Source organism: Apiospora kogelbergensis (genome assembly GCF_038363985.1).
Source record: "Apiospora kogelbergensis strain CBS 113332 chromosome Unknown utg000008l_segment0_segment0, whole genome shotgun sequence".
Lineage (NCBI taxonomy): Eukaryota > Fungi > Ascomycota > Sordariomycetes > Amphisphaeriales > Apiosporaceae > Apiospora > Apiospora kogelbergensis.
In genome coordinates, this window is record NW_027117425.1 from 2,733,398 (window position 1) to 2,752,812 (window position 19,415).

Sequence of the window (19,415 nt, forward strand, 5' to 3'; positions counted from 1 at the left end):
CAGCTACCAGTATGGTTTCATTTAGTAAAACGTCTTCATATTTGCCTGTAAGCATTTAAATAAGACCTCGATATTCGGCGACAAATCTCTTTTTTCCTCAATGGCCGAACTACGGTATAATCTGGAGTCCGGCAACAGCATAATTACATTAATAAGCTGAGGGATGCTGGGAGTGGCCGGTCCTCGGAACTACTAACTCTGCCGACAGACCTCGCGATTGTCAACAAGTCCACTAAAATTCCGAGATACCACATGTCGGCCACCCCATAAATGGCCTTAAGGCCCTGATTTGGATTGCCAAAATATCGGGGGACGGCGCATCGGGCGATAGTTAGAGACGTCTGGGATGCGCCGCCTCGGCCGGCGGGTCATTGATTAGCCCGCTCTAACCACGCGACTCGAATATCCGGGGTTGGCAAGGGGTAGATGTCATTCGCTGCTAGCAATATATAGTGCTTGGCTAATCTTGGCCAATGCTGGGCTAAAATCTGACATTCGCGTCGTTCGCTATTAATAATGGAAGAGGCTGGGCCTTTCTTCTTGGCTGCACCCGAACAAGAGTCATGAGCTGTGCACGTGAAGCGAACAGAGTAATAGAAACGGTATCATATATAATTAAATAAGAGAGAAGAGAAATCATTAAGCTTCATGGACCAAAGGGATTCCGTATCCGTCCCAACCCATCCTTCCACTTACCGTCAACCCATTTAAATGATCCAAAACACTATTAAGCCCAGCGTAGTATGCTATGATATATCAAGAATGTCAACAGACCAATAGTTGTACTCGCAACCGCTTGCTTCAAATCTAGCCTGACCCCCGTAGACTTCTTCAACGCCGTTGTCTGGGTGTGTCCCCTCTCAGTCTCTCCTGGAGACGGTGGCGAGAATGTGATGGTCTCGCCCATTGCGGTTAAAGTAGTGGGCGTAGAGAGGGCCGGTAGAGTGATGGTAGTGCCGGAGCCTTCGAGGACGAGTGACTCGCCGTTCGGGCCCTTATGAGCCACCGCCAAATGGCCATCGGGCGGCGCGGTATCTGAGTGGTGATACGTATCCCCTGACACGGCTGCTCCAGGTCTGGGAGAGAAGGTAAGTGTCTCACCCATTATGGTTACAGTCATAGGTTTGGAAAGACCCGCCGGCACCGTGATTGTGTTGGCGTCGTCCAGGATAAGAAGGGATTCGCCATGTTGGCCCTCGCGTCCCACGGCGGTGTGGCCGTTCGGTAGCGTTGTTGTTACGGGCTTACCAAGACGTCCTTCTATTTCTGTAACCAGTGGCAAGAACGCAAATGTCTGACCAAACGTGGCCAGTGTGATGGGCGTTGAAAGCGCCGTCGATATGGTAATCGTCTGGGAGTGGTCGAGAACGACGAGGAACTCCCCATCTGGGCCCTGACTTGCCACGGCGATATGACCGTTCGCGAGCGTGTTGGTCAATGGCTCCTTGGGGGCTGAAATTGCCTTGTTCTTGAAGTCAGGTGGCAGCGGAATGATTTGGCCTCCTTCGGGTAGGGTAGGCGGCGATTCTGTAATGGCAGTGGTAGAAGCGCCATGAGTTAGTGGGATTGTACATATTTGGGCCAGGTAAGAGCTTACCATCTCCCCCTGATGCCGCGTCTCCCTTTGATTTAGATGATATCTGCTCGGCTAATCCCTGGCCCACTGGCATCTGTTGCGTCGGGTTTACTTTCGCTGGCTTCTGCTCAGCTGGCTTTGGCTCCGGCGGTGTTTCATGTACGCCTGTTGGGGGTGGGAACAAGGGGATAGCGCTATGGGGTGCCGCGGCTGGTATGCCAGTAGGAGCCGGAGTGGGTGATGGATCTGGGTTATGATATGGGTTTTCTGTCAGTCGCGGTTCGTCTGCGACTGAAGAAACTTCCGTTCTTCCTTCCGCCGTTGTGAAGTGATACCTGGTCCAGTTTGTCACCAAGAATTTCCCCACCCCCCTACTAAACTCTTACAATCTTGAAATACCTGAACTGGGAATAAACTAAAACGATATTCCGCAAGCACGTATTTGCTTCCCTTTAGATCAGACTCGTCGATCGTGGAGCTTTCATCATGTGTCTCGTGCGATACCGAGGGAAATGGTAATATAGATGATTCCGCGGTTACGCATATGGTGCTGTTAACTAGGCTTGTGAGCCTACGTGTCCCATTCCAAGTGTAGTTGTCTGGCCAGACAAGAAAGGAATGCGGGTAGGTTCTGATTTCGTTGCATATCAGTTATATGATCCACACCCCCGCAGCACTGGAGAATAAAGGGACTCACATAACTGTTGCATGTGTTTGATCGGACTTAAACCATGTGACGCTTTGTACATGTGTACCGTCTTCATTGGTTATTATAAGGGCGGGTTGAGGGTTATATTCAGTCCATGGGCGGGTCTGGCTCGACAATCCATTGGCCTCGTATTCCCATTGAGTAGTTTCAATCTCAGTGAATGTAATACTGCGTATCGGATACCATTCCCAGCTGTAAAAGCCACCCAATTCTACGTTGCATTCGTTTTGACATTCTGTCTGGTCCGTCTTGTTATAAACTGCTACAGGCTTCAACATCAGTACGAGCTTGCATAGGGGAACTAGGTTGCAGAATTACAAACCTTGTATCGTGCATCCCGGCATCGCCAGACAACAGATCCAAAAGCTCAATAGGTAGAAGAGAAGCATATTTCACAGTTGAAAGCCCTTCGTGTGGACGACTGGATGAGTGAGGGGTCAATGTCTCGAATAACATTTAATGTCCAAAACATTGTTCCATCACTCCACCATGCGGTGATCAAATAAATACTCTTCTAGGAAGCCTACCTTATCTTCGCAATGTGTTTGTCGGGGGTGGGGGTTAAAGATTAAAATGGGGGCGACATCCAAGGAGTGAGCCGTCAAATGCTATTCAGTCAACCATTATTATATGCAAAGTTCAGGCTGAGAATTGCATGCCGAATCATCCGATGGGGCGGAAGGGGCCATTGGGGGCTGTGTTCATGATAATTGATTTCAATTATGCAGGCTCATGTCAATATATTGGCTGCAACGTGGGTGATAAATAACGGCAATTGAAATAATTCTCTTTCCACTACTTGAGGATCATCATTTGAGGAGTTGAACAACCTGACTTTGTAATGCAGTATCCTGGTTCTCCATTGCCAATGATGATTCTGAAGACGCACCGAAAGCTCACCCTCTCCAACACATGGACGCAGGCCTGCGGCGCATTCTGCGCTACAAGTCTTTTTGCTGCCATCATTCTCCTGGTACAGTCCATGTTCAATGCCCAGGAAAGGTCGAGCCAGAAGAAGACTCTTGACTCCATACACAAGGTCAAAGCCAGCTGGACTCTTTCTTTCGCTCGCACAGCCCAGGCAATTTTATCTTTGTTAACTACCTTGGCCTTGCAAAATACATTCCAGTACCTACAGTGGATAATAACTAGTCGGCCCCAAGGCCTTCCCTACAGCAGCATGCTTGCTCTTTCACCAACGACCGGGGGTCTCGGTATGGTCAGCCTGCTATGGTCATTTAACGTCAGTGGTTCGAGCAAAGCATGGACAATAATGAGGTATTCCCGTACGTCACTGGGTATTTTGCATATCGTTAACATGATTGCAGGGCTTTCTTCATGATAATTCTATGGATTTCAACTTTAGTCCTTTTCTGTTTGTGCTCTCCACCGCACCATGATCATCTCCGGTTTTAACATGAAGTATAGATAACACGTCGAATGTGACTATATACGAAACGGCTCTGAACTACAACGTGACGGCAGGGGTTGGGAGTTTCAACGGGTCCTACGTTCACCCATTTCTTGACTATTTGAAATCGCTAGCTCCAGACTATCCCTACACGACACTTCCCTACAGCTACTATACCTTAGCTGGTAGCCTGGTCACCTATGCCACGTTAGCATCGGTGGCAGATCTAATTTACTGTAGGGGAGACGGTTGTTTTTCATATCTGCTGAGCGCCGGGCTGGAGCTGACACTTCCACGTGTACCGCAAGGCTATTCTGACTATCCCCTCGTCAGAGTCGTGGAAATTCCTACAGTGCAAGTGGAGTTCGCATTGCTTGGACCTCACGAGCAAAACACCAATCATGATTGTACTGTGTATGGCGCTGCAGAAACGTCCATTGGCATAGAGCTATGCTTAGCACAAGGGCCGCCTCTGGGAGGCCTGCAAGCAAGTACGAATCCTGAGCACATTTTCCACTTTTATTTCTAACAATTCCTCTAGCCATTTCCTCGTGCACCAACGGAACCAAACTTGACGAGTGCCTTGGTAGGAAGCCTCTGCCAAGCATTACCTATGGGGTGGAAGTGTTCAGTCGCCGTGCAACACTCATCGTGTCCCAGTCCAACCACTCCATCATGGCAGTTGAGGACCTGACCGAGGCAATTGCGCTTCCATCGATCGACCTGGTTGCGTACAAGCGGTCCCTTGACTGGCTTCTCAACTTCACCGCCGCCAACATCCCTGCGGCGTCCTCCGTGGCGGCGAATTTCGCTGTGGGCGATGAGTACCTCCTGGATCTATCTACCGACGGCGTGCTCTCGCGTAACTTCCAAAGCCTCCTGGCCTTCCCTCTCTGGTTCTTCAGCGATAACAGTTGGGGGAACGCCGCGTGGCAGTCCGACACCGTCGCCACGACGCTGCCGCCGCAGTACCACACAATGGCGTCGATAGTGGTGCCGTACAGCAAAGTCGGGTTCGACCGGTCCATGTTTTACATTTTTATTGCCCTGCAGGGAACGGCCCTTGCATTCATCTGGATAGTGCTGGCATGGGTTTGGCTCTGCTCGACTCCGCTCCCGTACATCTCCTCTTTCCCCTTGTTCGACACCAATTTCAAGTTGGAGATGCTTGAGCTTTCTCAAGGTCAGGGGATTGTGCGTCAAGCGGACGACAGCCATTTGCTAGAGTTAGTGAGCCAAGAGCGAGTACACATAAAGCGTACTTGATGTATATACAAATATGTTCTTTCATTATTTAAAGAAACCGGGGCATGGTTTACAAATTCGACATGGGACCACTCCGCATACACGTCCCTCAAGTGCGCATCTCTCTACGGGCGATTTAGACGCTCCTCACTTTCATTAAATGAGGGATAGGGGATCGGGTCAATACTTCGAGGCCACTTGCCGCGTCGTGGATCCCTGCTCTCAAGATGGACATTGCCAATCCCAGGATCATCGCTTCCCGAAGTACCAACAGACTTGCGCACCGTATTGAAAATTGGGGTGATCCATAACCGGAACATAGGGGCGATTATGGGAAGATTGGTGGTGATGACAGCGACGAAGGTCTCCCGGATAGCCCAGGATCCAGCCTGCTCGGCACCGTCTATGGGGTTCTAAATAGAGTGAGTAAGTGTTTGACAATGCGGCAGCGACGACAGAAAACATAGAATAATACACTCACCGTGATGATCAGCACCGAGCGCAGAGTACCCGCGATAATCACAAATATGCCACCTGAAAAGGTCACTATCAGGGCGACTTTCTTCATAGGCCTGATGTTCGCTTTCCATAACATCGGAATCGGAATAGTTAGCAGGTAGATGTCAGTCAGCACGTTGAGGCCAGATACGACGAAGATGTTGATTCTCGATATGGCAGGCTGACAAGCAACTACACAACAATCTCTGTTAGTAAATTTCTGCTCAAAGAAACAGATCTAGGTCTATAGGGCAAACATACTGCCAGGATCAGGATATATCTGCCAGTTCTTCTTCAGGGGTAGACAGCCGAGGAGAATGGAAAGATGGGCAGCAATCCATGTCGATGCGATGAGAGTAAAGCCAATAAATATCCTTCTCTTGTATTGAAGTCGGTCCTGATAGCTCATTAGTCCTGCATCTGTAGGGGTTTGCTCAAATGATTTACCGTGAGGCGGATATAGTAAGTGCACATGGCAGACTTCATTGTCCACAGTAGGAAAGTATATGTGTTCCACCCAGCAAGTTGAGTTTTCGACCCGTTCACGCTTCATCGTGGCCTTAGCTGGGGTAATATTTATGTTCTAGCGTCGATCACTCACCGTAACATGTATTCCTCACTAGACGGATCAAGTAGTCGCCTTTCCTCGTCGGTCATGCCATTGTTGGCCAAGCCGTGCCACATAATGCCCACGGAGTAGGCAAGATATGTCTCGGCGGAGTACGCGCACTGTTGATGAAGGTGAGCGTGACTGAGGTATGGTAATGGGGGATTGACTAACGTACAGCCGCCACAACCATCAGGTAATCATCCGCTTGGAGACCCCTAGTCCCCACAGTATTGAGCCTCCAGCAAGTCCTTGAGATGATCACTGCCAGCGCAGTACCCAGCAGGGAAAACTCTTCGGCCACTGAGGCGTTCATGGCTGCTATGAGGCCTGGGGTGGCCAGCCAAAGCCACCTCTGCAGAGTTTCCTGTCAAAGTTCGTAAGATTGATTTGAAATATACCATCCACAGCAAGGGGACGCATAAGAAGGATCGAAATGATAGAACCAAAATGAGAAAGGTTAGCGGTGTATTGCATAGTCTCGCCATCGCGCTCGCAATGAGGAGCTTTTCCCAGTCGTTGCTTGCTTGATTTCAAGCTCATCCAGTGCCCAATACTAAGGCAAGGCCACACGAGCTTTACTATAATGGGCTACATCAGAGTCAATATTTAGCGCGGTACGAAATCAGCTGATTTACGCATACTAAATCAAGCCTAGATTTGAAATGATGTCACAGAAACGTTGTTTATTGTCATTCTTGCGTTCCGGTCGAGCAGATCAGGCTCTAAAAACTCAATTTATATGCATCTATGAACCATCCCTCGTGGGGAAAAGGCAGCATACTGCCGCATGCCATCCTGAACAAGTCAAGTAGCCTGCTTGGCTTTCAGATTGTTGTGATCATAATTTGCTGTGCTTACACGAATTAGGATCCAGTATCGTAGGGTGGGTGGGACTACGGGCCGCGTTTAGGCGCTCAATATACGCATATACATAATAGTAATAAGCACAAAACATAGAAGCAACAATTCCAGTTAGACTACTGATATTCCTTCAACTTGTCAAACATTATCCATCGCTCGGCGGACTACTATCGTACACGTACATGCCACACTACCTACTTAAGTTTAAACACATGCACATCTTGATTGCGTACTCTTTCCGTGACCAGTGCACTGCCCACCCGCATCAGGCCGACCCGGTAATAGGACCGCCCTTTCTTCTTAACGACGAGTAGATACCCATTCTCTCCGATGGCGCCCAGCCGAAGGGCCTTGAGGTCGCCGCTCTGGATCTGCTGGACCATCCGTTCCTCGCCGCGGCCCGGGGAGCTGGGGAGCCACAAGCGACGCGCGGGCAAGTCGCCGCTCTCCACGGCCGACGTCTGCAGCAGGAGCGCCCGGGGGTACTGGTCCATGCTGGGCCCGCCGCCGGGCCGCTGCGCGCGGACGTCGGGGATCGACCGCGTCGACCCGTCCTCGAACGAGAGCTGGATGCTGGCCAGCGTCGTGTTCGGGTCCGGCGCGCGCACCTCGTACGTCGTGCCGACGCGGGGCCACATCACGGCACCCTCCCACCCCGCCCAAGACCAGGAGGGAAACTTGTTGCGGCGCCGAGGTGGGGCTGGCGACGGCGACGACGACGGCGACGAGGCGCTGAACGGTGGCCCCGTCGGACGATCTCCCGTTGTTCCGTGGTGCCAGCAAAGCCCGGCGAGCAGGAAGCCCGCGTAGTCCACTATCTGCTCCGGCGACCTGTCGTCGCGCTGGTCGAAGAACGGTATCCCCCACAAGTGACGCAAGGCTGCTTGGTCTAACGTCTCGAAGCGCTTGATCATGCCCCCGAATGCATTCAACGAGTCGCTGTCAAAGGTCAAGGTCCGTTGGGAGTACCTCTCGACACACTGGGTGTAAGCATTGAAAGTGACGGCTTTTTGCAGCGAGGCCTGCGCGTCCGGGATGGCGCCAAAGACGGGGACTAGGTTCTTTGGCGCCTGCATTGGTGGTGATGCGAACCCAGTGTCATCCAGAAGCGGTATGCTGAAGACATGGGGAAGGCGGAAAGCGGTATCCAACTCGGCTAGTCGCTTCTCCTTTTCCGGTTGTGGCGAGAGCTGTAAGTGCAAGCTCTCACAGCGCGTCATCGACCGACATTCGAAGTACACTTGTTGGTCGGTGAAGACCAGTCGACGTCTGGACAAGGTAGCTTCTTGGTAAGTCCAACCGCGAGTCGACCAACGTGAGTCGAGGATCTCGGCGTGCGGAGATGGAGGAATCCACGAGACCGTAAAGTTCTCATGCTGAAATGGCACCTCCTTTCTGACCCGCGTACTGGATACCCCCGGCAGGCCCCGAGCCAAGTTAAGCCCAGGAGCGGCTATTATCGTCAAGGCAGCGTTCTCGTAGATCGAGTCCATGTTCATGATCTGCTCATGTTTCCGAACGCGATCATTCTGCTCCATGCAATACCGATCCACCCATAGGTAGCGGAACCCCAAAGCCTTTGTCACCGAAATCGCGTCTTTCACCACCTGGGGAGCGCACTCCGATCCTTGCCAGCCTTTCCCCCGCGGCACTCGGCTCCCCCAGACGTAACTGAGGGCAACATAATCTGGGACTATCTCGAGAGAAGACACCGAGACTACTCGACCATCGCTACAGTCGATTACTTTGGTGACCCAAAGAAGCCATCCACGAGGGAGACAGTTCGCATGTGCTTTTTGACATTCCCCCAACCAGTCCTGGACGACCTGAGGTTCGAATTGGGCAGGTACCTCCTTCGCCCTGACCAACGGTGTGGCCTGTTCTGTCTTGGCTTGCCAACACAGAAAACCCGATTTTCTGTCTATGGCATCGATGAGATCTGATTGAACGCCATTATCAAAGAAATTGCCGCCGTGGAAACAAGCTAGTACGTAGGTCCCACAGAGCCCACGATTCAACATTAGTGTAGGGGAGTTTGGTGTCGACCGTTGGCTCTGTCGTATGAAGACCGATAGAAGCGGGAAGGCTCGTAGCTGGACCGGAGACGAACCCTCTGAGAGAGAGGTACTGGCCAATGCCTCCTCGAACAATTTACATATCTTGCATGTGGGCGTAAGGGAAGAAGGCGGCCGCTTACAAACGAGAAAGCCATTTACCTGCGGCGAGGCTGTCGTCGTGTCGTAGGCCTTCTGCAGGTCCAGTTGCCGGCATTGGCGGCAGAGCCTATCGTCGACTAACGAACGTCTAGATCTCGCCGAGACGGAGCGGCTCAAAGAACCACGGATTGAAGCAAGGGAAGGGAACGAAAGCTTCCTGGATTCGATAGCGTCCGGCTCGTCTTGCGCCTTTGGTGAAGGTGGTTTCAGACCACCACTGAAGAGACTGATCCTCTTCATGCCTGTATGTCGGAGGCTAGCTTGAGTAGGCGGTTGGGCTTTATTGGCGTCGCAATTGATACTGAATGGCTGTATATGAAGAATATATGGCATCTAGACAACAGCAGGTCGAGCGGCTGACGAGAAGTATCTCACGTAAGCACTAACCTTTTGGGGTCAAGACAGGCTTATGCATTAATAGAATTGATTAGCCGAAAATAGAAATCCAGCCCCCATGCTATGGCACTTTTGTCGTGGCCGTTTCGGTGGCAGTGCAAGAGAGATTAAACGCTTTCCGGATTACACAACAAATCACCGCTGATTTAATAACAAGTCCGAGTCGGAGGCCTCATATTTCGCTCGCCTATGAGAGATTTGGTGTCACAAGAAGCATCCAACTCAGCCTGCTAAATACAATAGATTGAAGTCTATGTGGAAGAGCGAAGGATACGATAGACACTCAAGGGATCCATCACTTTGCCCGTGCCAATTCAACGCGGAATCCCCGAAGTTCCAGGCTTCTGGCGACACCATTCTCCACACTAAACACCACATCCTCCATGCTCGCAAAGTGGTAGACCGTCCTATCCAGCTGGGCAAAGCTGTAACAACCCGCGTCTGCCCAGAAGTAGCGGCCATCGTTGAGCGCGGCCCTCTCCTCGGGCGTGCCCACCTCGAAATGCGCCCTCCAGCTGCGCTGCGAGCCAGTGCTCAGGTTGGACGGATAGAGCCTAGCAGTGACGGGGACATCTGCCGAGGCCGGCGCACCGGTAGGTAAGAAACGAACGAAGTTCTTGAACACGTTGGTGCCTCGGACCGTCCAGTCCGTGACGGTGAAGCCAGGACCATCATCCAGACATAGCGTGATGGAAGAGTTGGTCGCCGGGTCGGTGTATGTGCCGGCGTACGACGTCTTCGCCTCGTCCTTCCCGGCCGCCTCGATCGCCGGCAGCAGGGCCTTCACTACGGCAGAATATATGGCGGCCGCGGCGCCGTTGGAGGACTCGGGGCCTCCGGTGAGGACGGTGATGACGAGGTCGTAGTCTGGTACCAGAACCAGGTCGTTACTGTAGCTTCCCAGGTCGCCAGATTTGGTGTATATCTCGATAAGTCGGCCATCCCTTGTGACGTTATGGGCCCGGAAGATCTCCCACGGGGCGCCGAATTGCATGCCGGAGGAGGCGGTGGACGAGACGGGCTTCATCCACTGCCGGGTCTTCACCGGCTTGAGTAAACGGCTTTCGAGAATACTTGCGCCGAAGGCCAGCAGATCAACCGTGTTGCTGTAGAAGCCGCCAGCCCTGATTGCGCCGTTAGTAATATATTTGAGTTGTTGGGGAGGGTTGTGGTGAATTTATACCAGTTAGGCCAGCCAAGATCCACGCCCCACCAGTGCACCTCGACGGGCAGATCGGGAATGAATCCGAGCGAACTGTCTTTGGGCGGGAGGCCAGTCGTGGTCGATTTCAACCCCAGCGGCTCCAGGATCGAGGCGCGCATGTACTCATCAAACGGCTTCCCGGACACGGCCTCGAGAACGAAACCCAGGATACCGATGCCCACGTTGGAATACACCACGTTCGTGTACGGAGCATAGACGGGATGGCGCTTGCCAAAGTCCCGAAAGAACTCCTCTCTCGCGCAGGGCGGGAGGCCGAAGACTCCTCCGCAAGCGGGGCCGGACGTGTTGCTGAGGTCGGGCAGGCCAAGTGATGCCCAGGATCCCCCTGGGATCGACGTCATGTCTTGGATCACTGGGCAAGTGTTGGGCTTAGCAAGTGACTCAGGAGCGACATACTCAATCGTATTACTTACAGTCAGCTGCAATACCAGACATATGCGATGCGAGGGATCCGATCGTGATAGAGTCCCAGTCGGGTGTTGTGATGGCGTTCACCTCTTCCCCCTCCGGCCGAAGCCCACGTAGCTCCGGCAAGTACTTGGTGACGGGGTCGTCGAACTGCACTCCTTCTAACAGCAAGACGCCGAGTACGGTGAACACTTTGGAAATACTCCCTACCCTGTAGACAGTAGTCGCATCTACCTTTTGAGTTCCATTGGGGCTCAGCTTCGGTGGTGTATGGTGGAAGTCAAACATAGGTTGGGTTTCGTGGATAGACTTGACAGAAACAGACACTGCCGACATGTTCAACCCAGCGGCCAAATTCGCCAAGTTGTCGGTTAGAATCTTCACAGCCGACTTGACGCCATTTGATGTTGAAGGGGATATGGGGGCTGGAAGGACCGGGCCTAAGGGCGGACAGTAAGTCCTCGCTGCTGTTTGCGTGGCGAGAACAACGAAAGATGCAGCATGTGTAAGATGCATGATTGTGGTTGTGCTACAATATTCTGTGTTGCTACGATTAGAGCAGGTTCCGAAAAAAACCTCTGATGTGTCGTACTTATACATACAAGAGGTTGATATTCCATTTCTCAGAGTGTTTGGATCTACGGATTGGTTATCCGGAATAGCCAAGATATTTCAAATCCTGCCGCCACAACAACAATACTAACACACGAAGACTGCAGATACGACACGACACAGCCCTGTTAAAAGTTAACCGATTGCCTAAAGACGCCTAGGAAGCCATATGATCAGCCACTTGACCAGCATTTTGGCCAATAAGAGCAACCTAATACTGTACAAGAACTCGTTTTAGTGAAGAGTCTATGAGGTCATGGCGAGGTTTGTGATATTTAAGCACTGACATTCAGCTCCCTTTCCTTATCGCCAGTTCAGGCAGAAACTTCAGAACCCTGTTTGCTTACTACATTGAGACGCGACCTATTGAAAACTAGCACCCTAATGAATTCAGCACAATCCCGTTTTTTGACATGACGTCGGTATCACACTAGATATGATCTGGTATTGAAGGCCTGGCCCGTTCATGTCCGTTGCAAGGGTGCGTTGCCAAGCCCTTACATAGATTGGTGGCAGATATGTCCAGGGGAAGCCACATGATATGGCAGAAGGATATTGAGTATCAATTTCTACACGAGAAAGAATAGACTTATGTGTTACGACGTGGCAATACGCCACGAATGTGACTTCTCCTGCGACTCGCTACATCTCGGCCCTCTTCCAATCATCATCAGTTTCCTGGAAAGTACCCATAACGATGCGGGGACCTAGACTGATATGCTTTTAATAGATCAGTACAACCACAAGGACTGTTACCAATCATGCATCGACACATCCTACAAAAGGCCTACCCTCTGAAGAGGGCTCGGAAGTCGTTGCCGGAAGAGTGTGGCAACACGGAAAAGTATGTGATTGCTTTACTGCCCTGGTCGATCTACATACACTAGGGCGGGCTCAATATCCTCCCAAGTATCTACCTCGACAGCAATCGGTCGGTACAGTTGGTTATGGGATTTTGAGATTAATCCGAAAGACACTTTCTCTGGGAACCCATCCAGTGTGCCTTTCTCCCCACACCAATAAGCAATGTTCAGGAGCGAAAAAAGAACCCGACATATGTGGAGGATCCTTGGCGTAAGACATGTCAGTATTACCATTCATGTGGCAGAGGTTAACAGAAGACGATGTGGACATGGGGGCCGGGTGTCACTCACAGCAAGAGAAAAGCAAAATAGAAGGACACCTTTCCCATGACGCAGGCATCCCTCTCTGGCACTGAAACAACGTCACAGCTCTTTTCCAGATACCACGGTCTGACGCTGATATGCTCAGGGTCACTGAAGTCCCCCTGAGGACTGAGCGCTTACGCTGTAGTACCAGCAGAGAGCCAATATTGCGTCGTAAAAGACGCCTAGAGATGGCATCATGAAGGTATAGAAGCTAAGAATCATCCGTGTGATGCATAGCACAAGTGACAAGGTTGCGATGGCCAATGCCGAGTCAGTCAGCCTGTTGAGTACATGTCAGTAAGACAAGACGTATAGTTTGCTGTTGCTGGTACCTCACCTTTGGCTCCATATCAACGGGATCTCTGGGGGATCTTCGTAGTTGGCATAAAAGTAGATGCGGAGGTGTGGGTTCGAGTTCCAACCCCTTTCCCCGCCGATGGACCACAGGCGAGTCCTGTACTGGTCTGGGTAGGCGCTGCAAAACAAAACAAATGCCAAAATAGATAGGAGAAGCTCGAAGCCCATCGGCACGGCTTGAGTCACTGTAAGACGAGCCATTACGACACAGGCGGCTGGTTGCTGCGCAGAGGTATTGGACGTATTAACATCGAACCAGAACGGCGGCGACACCGGGAGAACTGGACTCGCTGCAGCCAAGCTGGCAATACTTATACCTGCCATGGTCGAACAGAGGTTGCAACCCTACGTGGGCCAGCGGGCACGTAAGCTAGGACGATGGCACCCTCGCTATCGGCGACGGGTTTATTTGCTCAGCAGGCGGGACGGCAATAGTGGTTGCATGGAGCCAATGGCGCCAAAGGTGTCAACATACCACACCATGATCGTAGTGTAACGGCCGACGGGGTGAGCTGATATGAGCACAATAACCCAAGTCGGGGCTTTGCCTGATCTGGTCGTGTTCCACTAATAGTGTTCCGCGGGACCCTCACTTTTCGCCCTGCGCGGCAGCCACGTTGATCGACGTCTCGCTGGTCATGCATGCGCAAGATACCGTTTGCATCTCCGACGCAATTGATGTCGTCGAGGTTGCCCGGTCAATTAGTTGTGGGCACGACGGCGAACATCGCAGATCTGGGCGGGTCCTCAGCTGGCCTAGGCGCATCCTTTGGGGCTGCGACGCGCAATGGAGCCTCCACGGACAAGATATAGCTGCTCGGCGCGCACCTGGACATTGACGGGTTGTTGTCTATCTGTTGGCCCCGGGAAACCTCATGATGCGGGTTGGTTCGGGGGCGCGTTATGCACGTCGTAGCAGCTGAAGTTCATAATGTGCTCAAACATGCGCAGAACACCACCGCCAGCCGTGCGGGCAGCAAGCACGCTTGCGGGGACCGGTGTGATTTTCGGGGCGAGTTCGGTCTGATAACTCGCCAGTGAACGGTCAAGTACGTGCTTGGTCGCACTTCTCCCGCTGCTATTCGTCTTGCGCTTGGTACCGGCGAGGTCGCACCACATCATTCACTATTTAGTTCCAACTCCCGCTGTCTATTGCGCATACCAGGGCCGATTGTTATTCTCCCCAAGTCAAGGACTCCCACTCACACGGCAAGGCAAACGCCACAAACTCTCAGAACCGCCAATATGGACCACGACTCAATGCCCATGACCATGAACATGGGAACCCCAACAGCCACAGGCATGACCGGCACCTCCTCTGCCGCGTCAATGGGTAGCATGGGAGGCATGGATCACGGCGGCATGGGAGGTGGCTGCAAGATATCTGTAAGTAAATCAACATCGTCGCGGACGGGCCCCTCCGGGCGGAGGACCATACTGAGCCAAGGTGTGAAATGCATTTTACTAGATGCTATGGAACTGGAACACAGTTGATTCCTGCTTCATCTCGTCCTCGTGGCATGTGACGTCGTCGGGCATGTTCGCCGGCACCTGCGTCGGCGTCCTCCTCCTCGCCATGGCCCTCGAGCTCCTGCGCCGCGCCGTCAAGGAGTATGACCGCTTCCTGGTCCGCCAGCGTGGCGCCCAGACGGCTGCGGCCGGCGTTGTGCATGTGGCGCAGCAGCGAGGAGGCAAGCCGTCCTCGAGTTCGGGCAGCAGCAGGGTGGCCGAGGCAGGACCGGGGTGCGCCGCTGCTGGTCCTCCTCGGTTCCGGCCCAATGCCTTGCAGCAGGCTGTGCGGGCCCTGTTGCACACAATGCAGTTCGCGGTTGCGTACTTTGTGATGCTGTGAGTAAAAGCCCATGCATTGCCCGTGATAGCTAGTCTTCGGCCCTGATCCCTCGAAACAACAGTCTCGCCATGTACTACAATGGATACATCATCATCTGCATTTTCATCGGTGCCTTTGTTGGGGCTTTTATCTTCCAATGGGAGACCCTTGGTGTAAAGTGAGTAGAGCCTTGAACCTCATCCATGCGGTCATTCTCATTGAATCATTATTAGACGTGACGCAACGACTGCCTCAGGGGAGGCTACGGTATGCTGTGGGTAATTTATCTCCGCTGGAATACACAGTAATGGCCAACCATATTAGCCAAGGGATTACAATTGGGCGTCTTGCGCCCTATGGTATCATGCTAGCTTTCATGACCATAAACCTCGGGTACTTTCTATCGGTCCCCGGTGGTATCCTCTTCGAACACAGGACATGTCGTTCAAGACGATACGCTGCATTTATATGAGATGATAATTGAATGCAATTTATTATCGAACATCTTATGAGAGGTGTGCATGTCTCTTACTTTAGCTGTCATTTACTCACTAAATCTTTCGGACCAATACCCCTCCGTAACATATTTAACGTTTTCTTTCAATTTACCTAGTCCCTCGAGATCACCCGCCCAGAGATGGCTGCTGATGATAACGTGGGCATTTGTCTCGCCGGCCGCGTGTTCAGTGTCACCATTGGCACGTCCGGGGGTGGGAACTACGACGGCCAGGCTTACGGCGCGGCCACGACGGCATACATGACCACGTCGCTGGTGAGACTGGCTTCTACTCCAACATCATGATCACAAACGACATCTGCTGCATCGACGGCCAGTGCTCCGCGCAGGAGGTCGGCCTCGACCACCGTGTCTTCAAGAACAACGACGCTTACACCGACGAGACTATCCAAAACGTGACCTTCTCCAAGGGCTGCCCCAAGTGGACCTAGAACCAGAGCGAGTTGAGACTTTTCTAATCAATAGAAGAAGGCATTCAAGTCTTGCTTGACGAACGCTTTGGTTTTTGATGAACGGTTTCCTTCTTTTTCTGAAGCCTTTCGGGTTGATTGGACTTCGTTCAATGTTCCTGTTCTCATTTGTGTTTGTTGCCTTCTGGGTTGCTGTTTGCTTTTCAATACCATTGAGCTAACATGGCCTTTCCCTAGTAGTAGATATTCTCCGAGGAAATGCCTTTAGAATCAAACTTCAACCCAAATGGTATGCGGATGCTGCATTCTTGGCGCATCGGGTCATTAATAGGTTTGGTACACCCCGTCGCAATGTGAATACGGCCTCGTGTTCGTGGGTTTATGTATGAAATGTAGCAACGTGCGGCGGACAAACCTTGCCGCGTACATGTTCGCGCCTAAAGGGGCGGGAGAGGAAGGGGTGAGTCGTATTGCGTGGTCGACCGCCGTCCGCGTGCTATATGCATGTCTCACATACCGCCAAAGCAAATTTGTGATCCTAAAAGTTATAACACGGTTAGAGGCTTCCTATTTAAGTGTAGACAAAGAGTTCTCCACGTGCATTATCTTCAAATCTTAACGTAAAAGTGCAGAACAAGTTGGTCAAAACAAGGACGTGGGAAACGAGTTTGATACTGCGCACTTTGCGGATTAAACTACATTAGGCTCTAGATGACGTCGACCATGAGCAGCAACAACGCAGATTCGACATCACCTTGCAGTGTATGGCAGTCGGCCTAGCGCATTTACACTGCGACTTATTAGGGGTCGGGTGCTCTCGAGGAACAACCATGGCCCACGGCTTACTATTAGCACTCTGCCTTTGCCCCAATTAGGACAGAGACACAACAGAGGATACATCGCAGTCAAGCATGTCGAGCGCCTACCGCTACGGTGCCTGGGACGGCGCCTTCGGAGGCGAGACGGCGAGCGAGATGGCGCGGGGGCGGACCGACGCGCGGGAGGACGAGATCCGGCGGCGCGGGCAGCGGATCGACGTCATGAGCGAGGAGGAGTGGCAGCGGCGGACGGCGCAGGCGGCGCGGCAACGCCAGGCCTGGCACGAGCGACTGGGGGCGCGGCAGGCGCGGCGGGGGGCGGCGGCGCCGCTGTCGGACGAGGAAAGGGCGCAGCCGCTGATTGACCGGTACGTGGCCGAGGTGAACCTGCAGCGGCAGTACCGGAAGCAGCTGCCCAAGAAGCTGCGCGACTACCACGCGGCGCCCGAGGGCACCCTGGTCTCCCGCGACGACTGGGACGACGCCTACGAGGACGTCGGGCACTTCCTGGCCGCTGCGCTGCTGGCCTACCACTACCAGGTCGACAGCGGTGGCGGCGGCGGCCGGTCCGTTATGGGACCCGACGTGGGCTCGTGTCGGAACCACAACCTGCAGCTGGACATCCCCAAGGCCCCTAACCTGGAGTGCTATTTCGAGCACAGGGGACTATCGGCCAGTGACGACGAGTTGCGTTATTTCGAGGGTTGCGTCGCCCAAAAGGTCAGTACTTCTTGAATACCGTCTCCTCCCCTCTTCCATCGTACCTTGGCCTATATGATCACATACTGACGATTCTCAATTCACACCTAGGTCGACTTTCCCATCTTCTTGACAGCGGCAGTGGAAGACAATTTGAATAGACTTTCGAAGTATGACAATGCTTCACTTGCTGCCCATAAGCAGCTGCTTGGATACATCCTTGAGGAAGACTTTATCAGGCAGGAGATCACTGAGATCCTCTTGCTATCGATGACGAAGTGAGGAGAAACATGCAAGGAGATACGCTGGGACACATACAGGACAATTGCAGGCCGATCTGGAACATTCCTGTTGATAGATTTATTTCTGGATAAGCATGCCAAGTTGAAAGTGAAAAACTGGCCAGTGGGAGCCAGAAACCACCATAGAGCAAGAATCAAGGCATACGAAATGCTGAAATCTTTGTATCACCGCCGTATCTCTATACTTTGCTGAAAATAGCTGCATACTGATAGATGACGGACACGATCATAGCTCGCCATCGCCATCGTCATCGACCAATTTCAACTCTACCAGCTTCTGGTAGATGATCTCCCTCGACCCCCTTCATGCCTGCCGCGTTGGGGTGGTAGGGCACGTGAGTCCCGTCGGACACGCCCAAGTAGTCCGTGACCCACGGCTCCGCGGCGCCGATGCCGTGATCCCCCGAGCGGTCCGAGACCCGGACGACGTGGCACCAAGCCTCGCGGCCCGCCAGGGCGGCGCGCGTGCCGTTGTTGAGCAGGGCGGCGCGCTGCCGGTGGTAGCGGGCGCGCGCCTCGCCGAAGGGCGCGTGCACGCCCGGCACGAAGTCAGCGCCGAGCAGGACCAGGTACTCGACGACGAGGACGGCGGCGCGCGGCGCGGCGGCGTGCACGGCGTCCAGCACGCGGCCGTACCGGCGGGCCAGCGCGTCGGCCGAGTCGAGCGACGAGGTTCCGAAGAAGAGGTCCGCGGGCAGCTCCATGGCGTCCCGCATCAGGCCGCCGATGTAGTCGATGTCGTTGCCGCCGCCGAGGACCAGCACCAGGTCGGCCGACGCGGGGACGCCGCGCACCTGTGGGGCGAAGACCTGGGGCCCCGTGTCCTGGGGCTCCGAGACGAGGTTGAGCAGCGTCGCGCCCGAGACGGACAGGTCGGTCAGCGCGACCTGGTGGCTGCCGCGGCGGCCGAGGCGGCGCTGCAGAAGAGCGGCGTAGTTGTTGCCGGAGCGGCCGGCGGCCTGGTTGCGCTGGGGCGGGATGCCCGGCCCCGCCGCGTACGAGGAGCCCAGCGAGGCGATGTGGGTGATGGGGGCGGCGCGGGGGCCGTCGCCGCCGCCCGAGGGCGCGTCGTCGTGGTGGTGGCGCATCTGGTCGGCGAGGATGACGACGAGGAGAAGGACGAAGAGCAGGGCGATGAGGAGGCGGAAGAGGCAGTTGCCGCGCCACTGGTTTGGTGCGCGGCGACGACGACGCAGCCAGGTGGGCGCAGGAGGCGGGTCGTCGGCTTCTTCCTGATTGCTGGTGCTGGCGGCGGCTTCTTCCTCACTCACCAGGGGGTCCGTATCGCGCTCCTGTGGGGACTCTGAGACATGATGATCGACTGCAGCCTGGCTCATATTCCTATTATGTCGAAGGTCTCATCTCTTGGGGGATTACTGATTGATTGATTGATTCACAGGCGACGGGAATGGCGGGGGAGTCCGTCTTAGGTGATGCAACCTTGAGGCAATGCTTATTTTCGGATCACATGCGTCTTTGGGGGTCTTGGATTGTCTTGGATTGTCTGGAAGCTTGGGCCACCCCCACCATCGAAAATGCGACAAC

General features: G+C 53.5%; 9 protein-coding genes across 9 annotated transcripts; 3 read left to right on the forward strand and 6 right to left on the reverse strand.

Annotated features, from left to right (window-relative positions):
* Nucleotides 1-727: 727 nt before the first annotated feature.
* Nucleotides 728-2,286, reverse strand: PG998_012820 (uncharacterized protein; the record flags this gene model as incomplete). The annotated part of the gene is made up of 4 exons (XM_066879636.1): nucleotides 728-1,527; nucleotides 1,598-1,911; nucleotides 1,976-1,991; nucleotides 2,274-2,286. 4 exons carry the CDS (start codon nucleotides 2,284-2,286, stop codon nucleotides 728-730), a joined length of 1,143 nt encoding a protein of 380 aa, XP_066726020.1.
* An 870-nt stretch (nucleotides 2,287-3,156) lies between these two features.
* Nucleotides 3,157-4,962, forward strand: PG998_012821 (uncharacterized protein; the record flags this gene model as incomplete). The annotated part of the gene is made up of 3 exons (XM_066879637.1): nucleotides 3,157-3,571; nucleotides 3,714-4,187; nucleotides 4,238-4,962. The coding sequence occupies 3 exons, from the start codon at nucleotides 3,157-3,159 to the stop codon at nucleotides 4,960-4,962; spliced, it is 1,614 nt and encodes a 537-aa protein (XP_066726021.1).
* A 104-nt stretch (nucleotides 4,963-5,066) lies between these two features.
* Nucleotides 5,067-6,362, reverse strand: PG998_012822 (uncharacterized protein; the record flags this gene model as incomplete). Its single annotated transcript, XM_066879638.1, has 5 exons — nucleotides 5,067-5,354; nucleotides 5,423-5,631; nucleotides 5,701-5,813; nucleotides 6,041-6,168; nucleotides 6,225-6,362. 5 exons carry the CDS (start codon nucleotides 6,360-6,362, stop codon nucleotides 5,067-5,069), a joined length of 876 nt encoding a protein of 291 aa, XP_066726022.1.
* A 742-nt stretch (nucleotides 6,363-7,104) lies between these two features.
* On the reverse strand, nucleotides 7,105-8,403 carry PG998_012823 (uncharacterized protein; the record flags this gene model as incomplete). The annotated part of the gene is made up of 1 exon (XM_066879639.1): nucleotides 7,105-8,403. One exon carries the CDS (start codon nucleotides 8,401-8,403, stop codon nucleotides 7,105-7,107), a length of 1,299 nt encoding a protein of 432 aa, XP_066726023.1.
* A 1,414-nt stretch (nucleotides 8,404-9,817) lies between these two features.
* PG998_012824 (uncharacterized protein) lies at nucleotides 9,818-11,671 on the reverse strand (the record flags this gene model as incomplete). The annotated part of the gene is made up of 3 exons (XM_066879640.1): nucleotides 9,818-10,646; nucleotides 10,706-11,099; nucleotides 11,161-11,671. The coding sequence occupies 3 exons, from the start codon at nucleotides 11,669-11,671 to the stop codon at nucleotides 9,818-9,820; spliced, it is 1,734 nt and encodes a 577-aa protein (XP_066726024.1).
* Nucleotides 11,672-14,166: 2,495 nt separating this feature from the next.
* PG998_012825 (uncharacterized protein) lies at nucleotides 14,167-14,412 on the reverse strand (the record flags this gene model as incomplete). The annotated part of the gene is made up of 1 exon (XM_066879641.1): nucleotides 14,167-14,412. The coding sequence occupies one exon, from the start codon at nucleotides 14,410-14,412 to the stop codon at nucleotides 14,167-14,169; it is 246 nt and encodes an 81-aa protein (XP_066726025.1).
* A 126-nt stretch (nucleotides 14,413-14,538) lies between these two features.
* On the forward strand, nucleotides 14,539-15,306 carry PG998_012826 (uncharacterized protein; the record flags this gene model as incomplete). Its single annotated transcript, XM_066879642.1, has 3 exons — nucleotides 14,539-14,679; nucleotides 14,762-15,141; nucleotides 15,207-15,306. 3 exons carry the CDS (start codon nucleotides 14,539-14,541, stop codon nucleotides 15,304-15,306), a joined length of 621 nt encoding a protein of 206 aa, XP_066726026.1.
* A 1,656-nt stretch (nucleotides 15,307-16,962) lies between these two features.
* Nucleotides 16,963-17,604, forward strand: PG998_012827 (uncharacterized protein; the record flags this gene model as incomplete). The annotated part of the gene is made up of 1 exon (XM_066879643.1): nucleotides 16,963-17,604. The coding sequence occupies one exon, from the start codon at nucleotides 16,963-16,965 to the stop codon at nucleotides 17,602-17,604; it is 642 nt and encodes a 213-aa protein (XP_066726027.1).
* A 514-nt stretch (nucleotides 17,605-18,118) lies between these two features.
* Nucleotides 18,119-19,207, reverse strand: PG998_012828 (uncharacterized protein; the record flags this gene model as incomplete). Its single annotated transcript, XM_066879644.1, has 1 exon — nucleotides 18,119-19,207. One exon carries the CDS (start codon nucleotides 19,205-19,207, stop codon nucleotides 18,119-18,121), a length of 1,089 nt encoding a protein of 362 aa, XP_066726028.1.
* Between the last annotated feature and the right edge of the window lie 208 nt (nucleotides 19,208-19,415).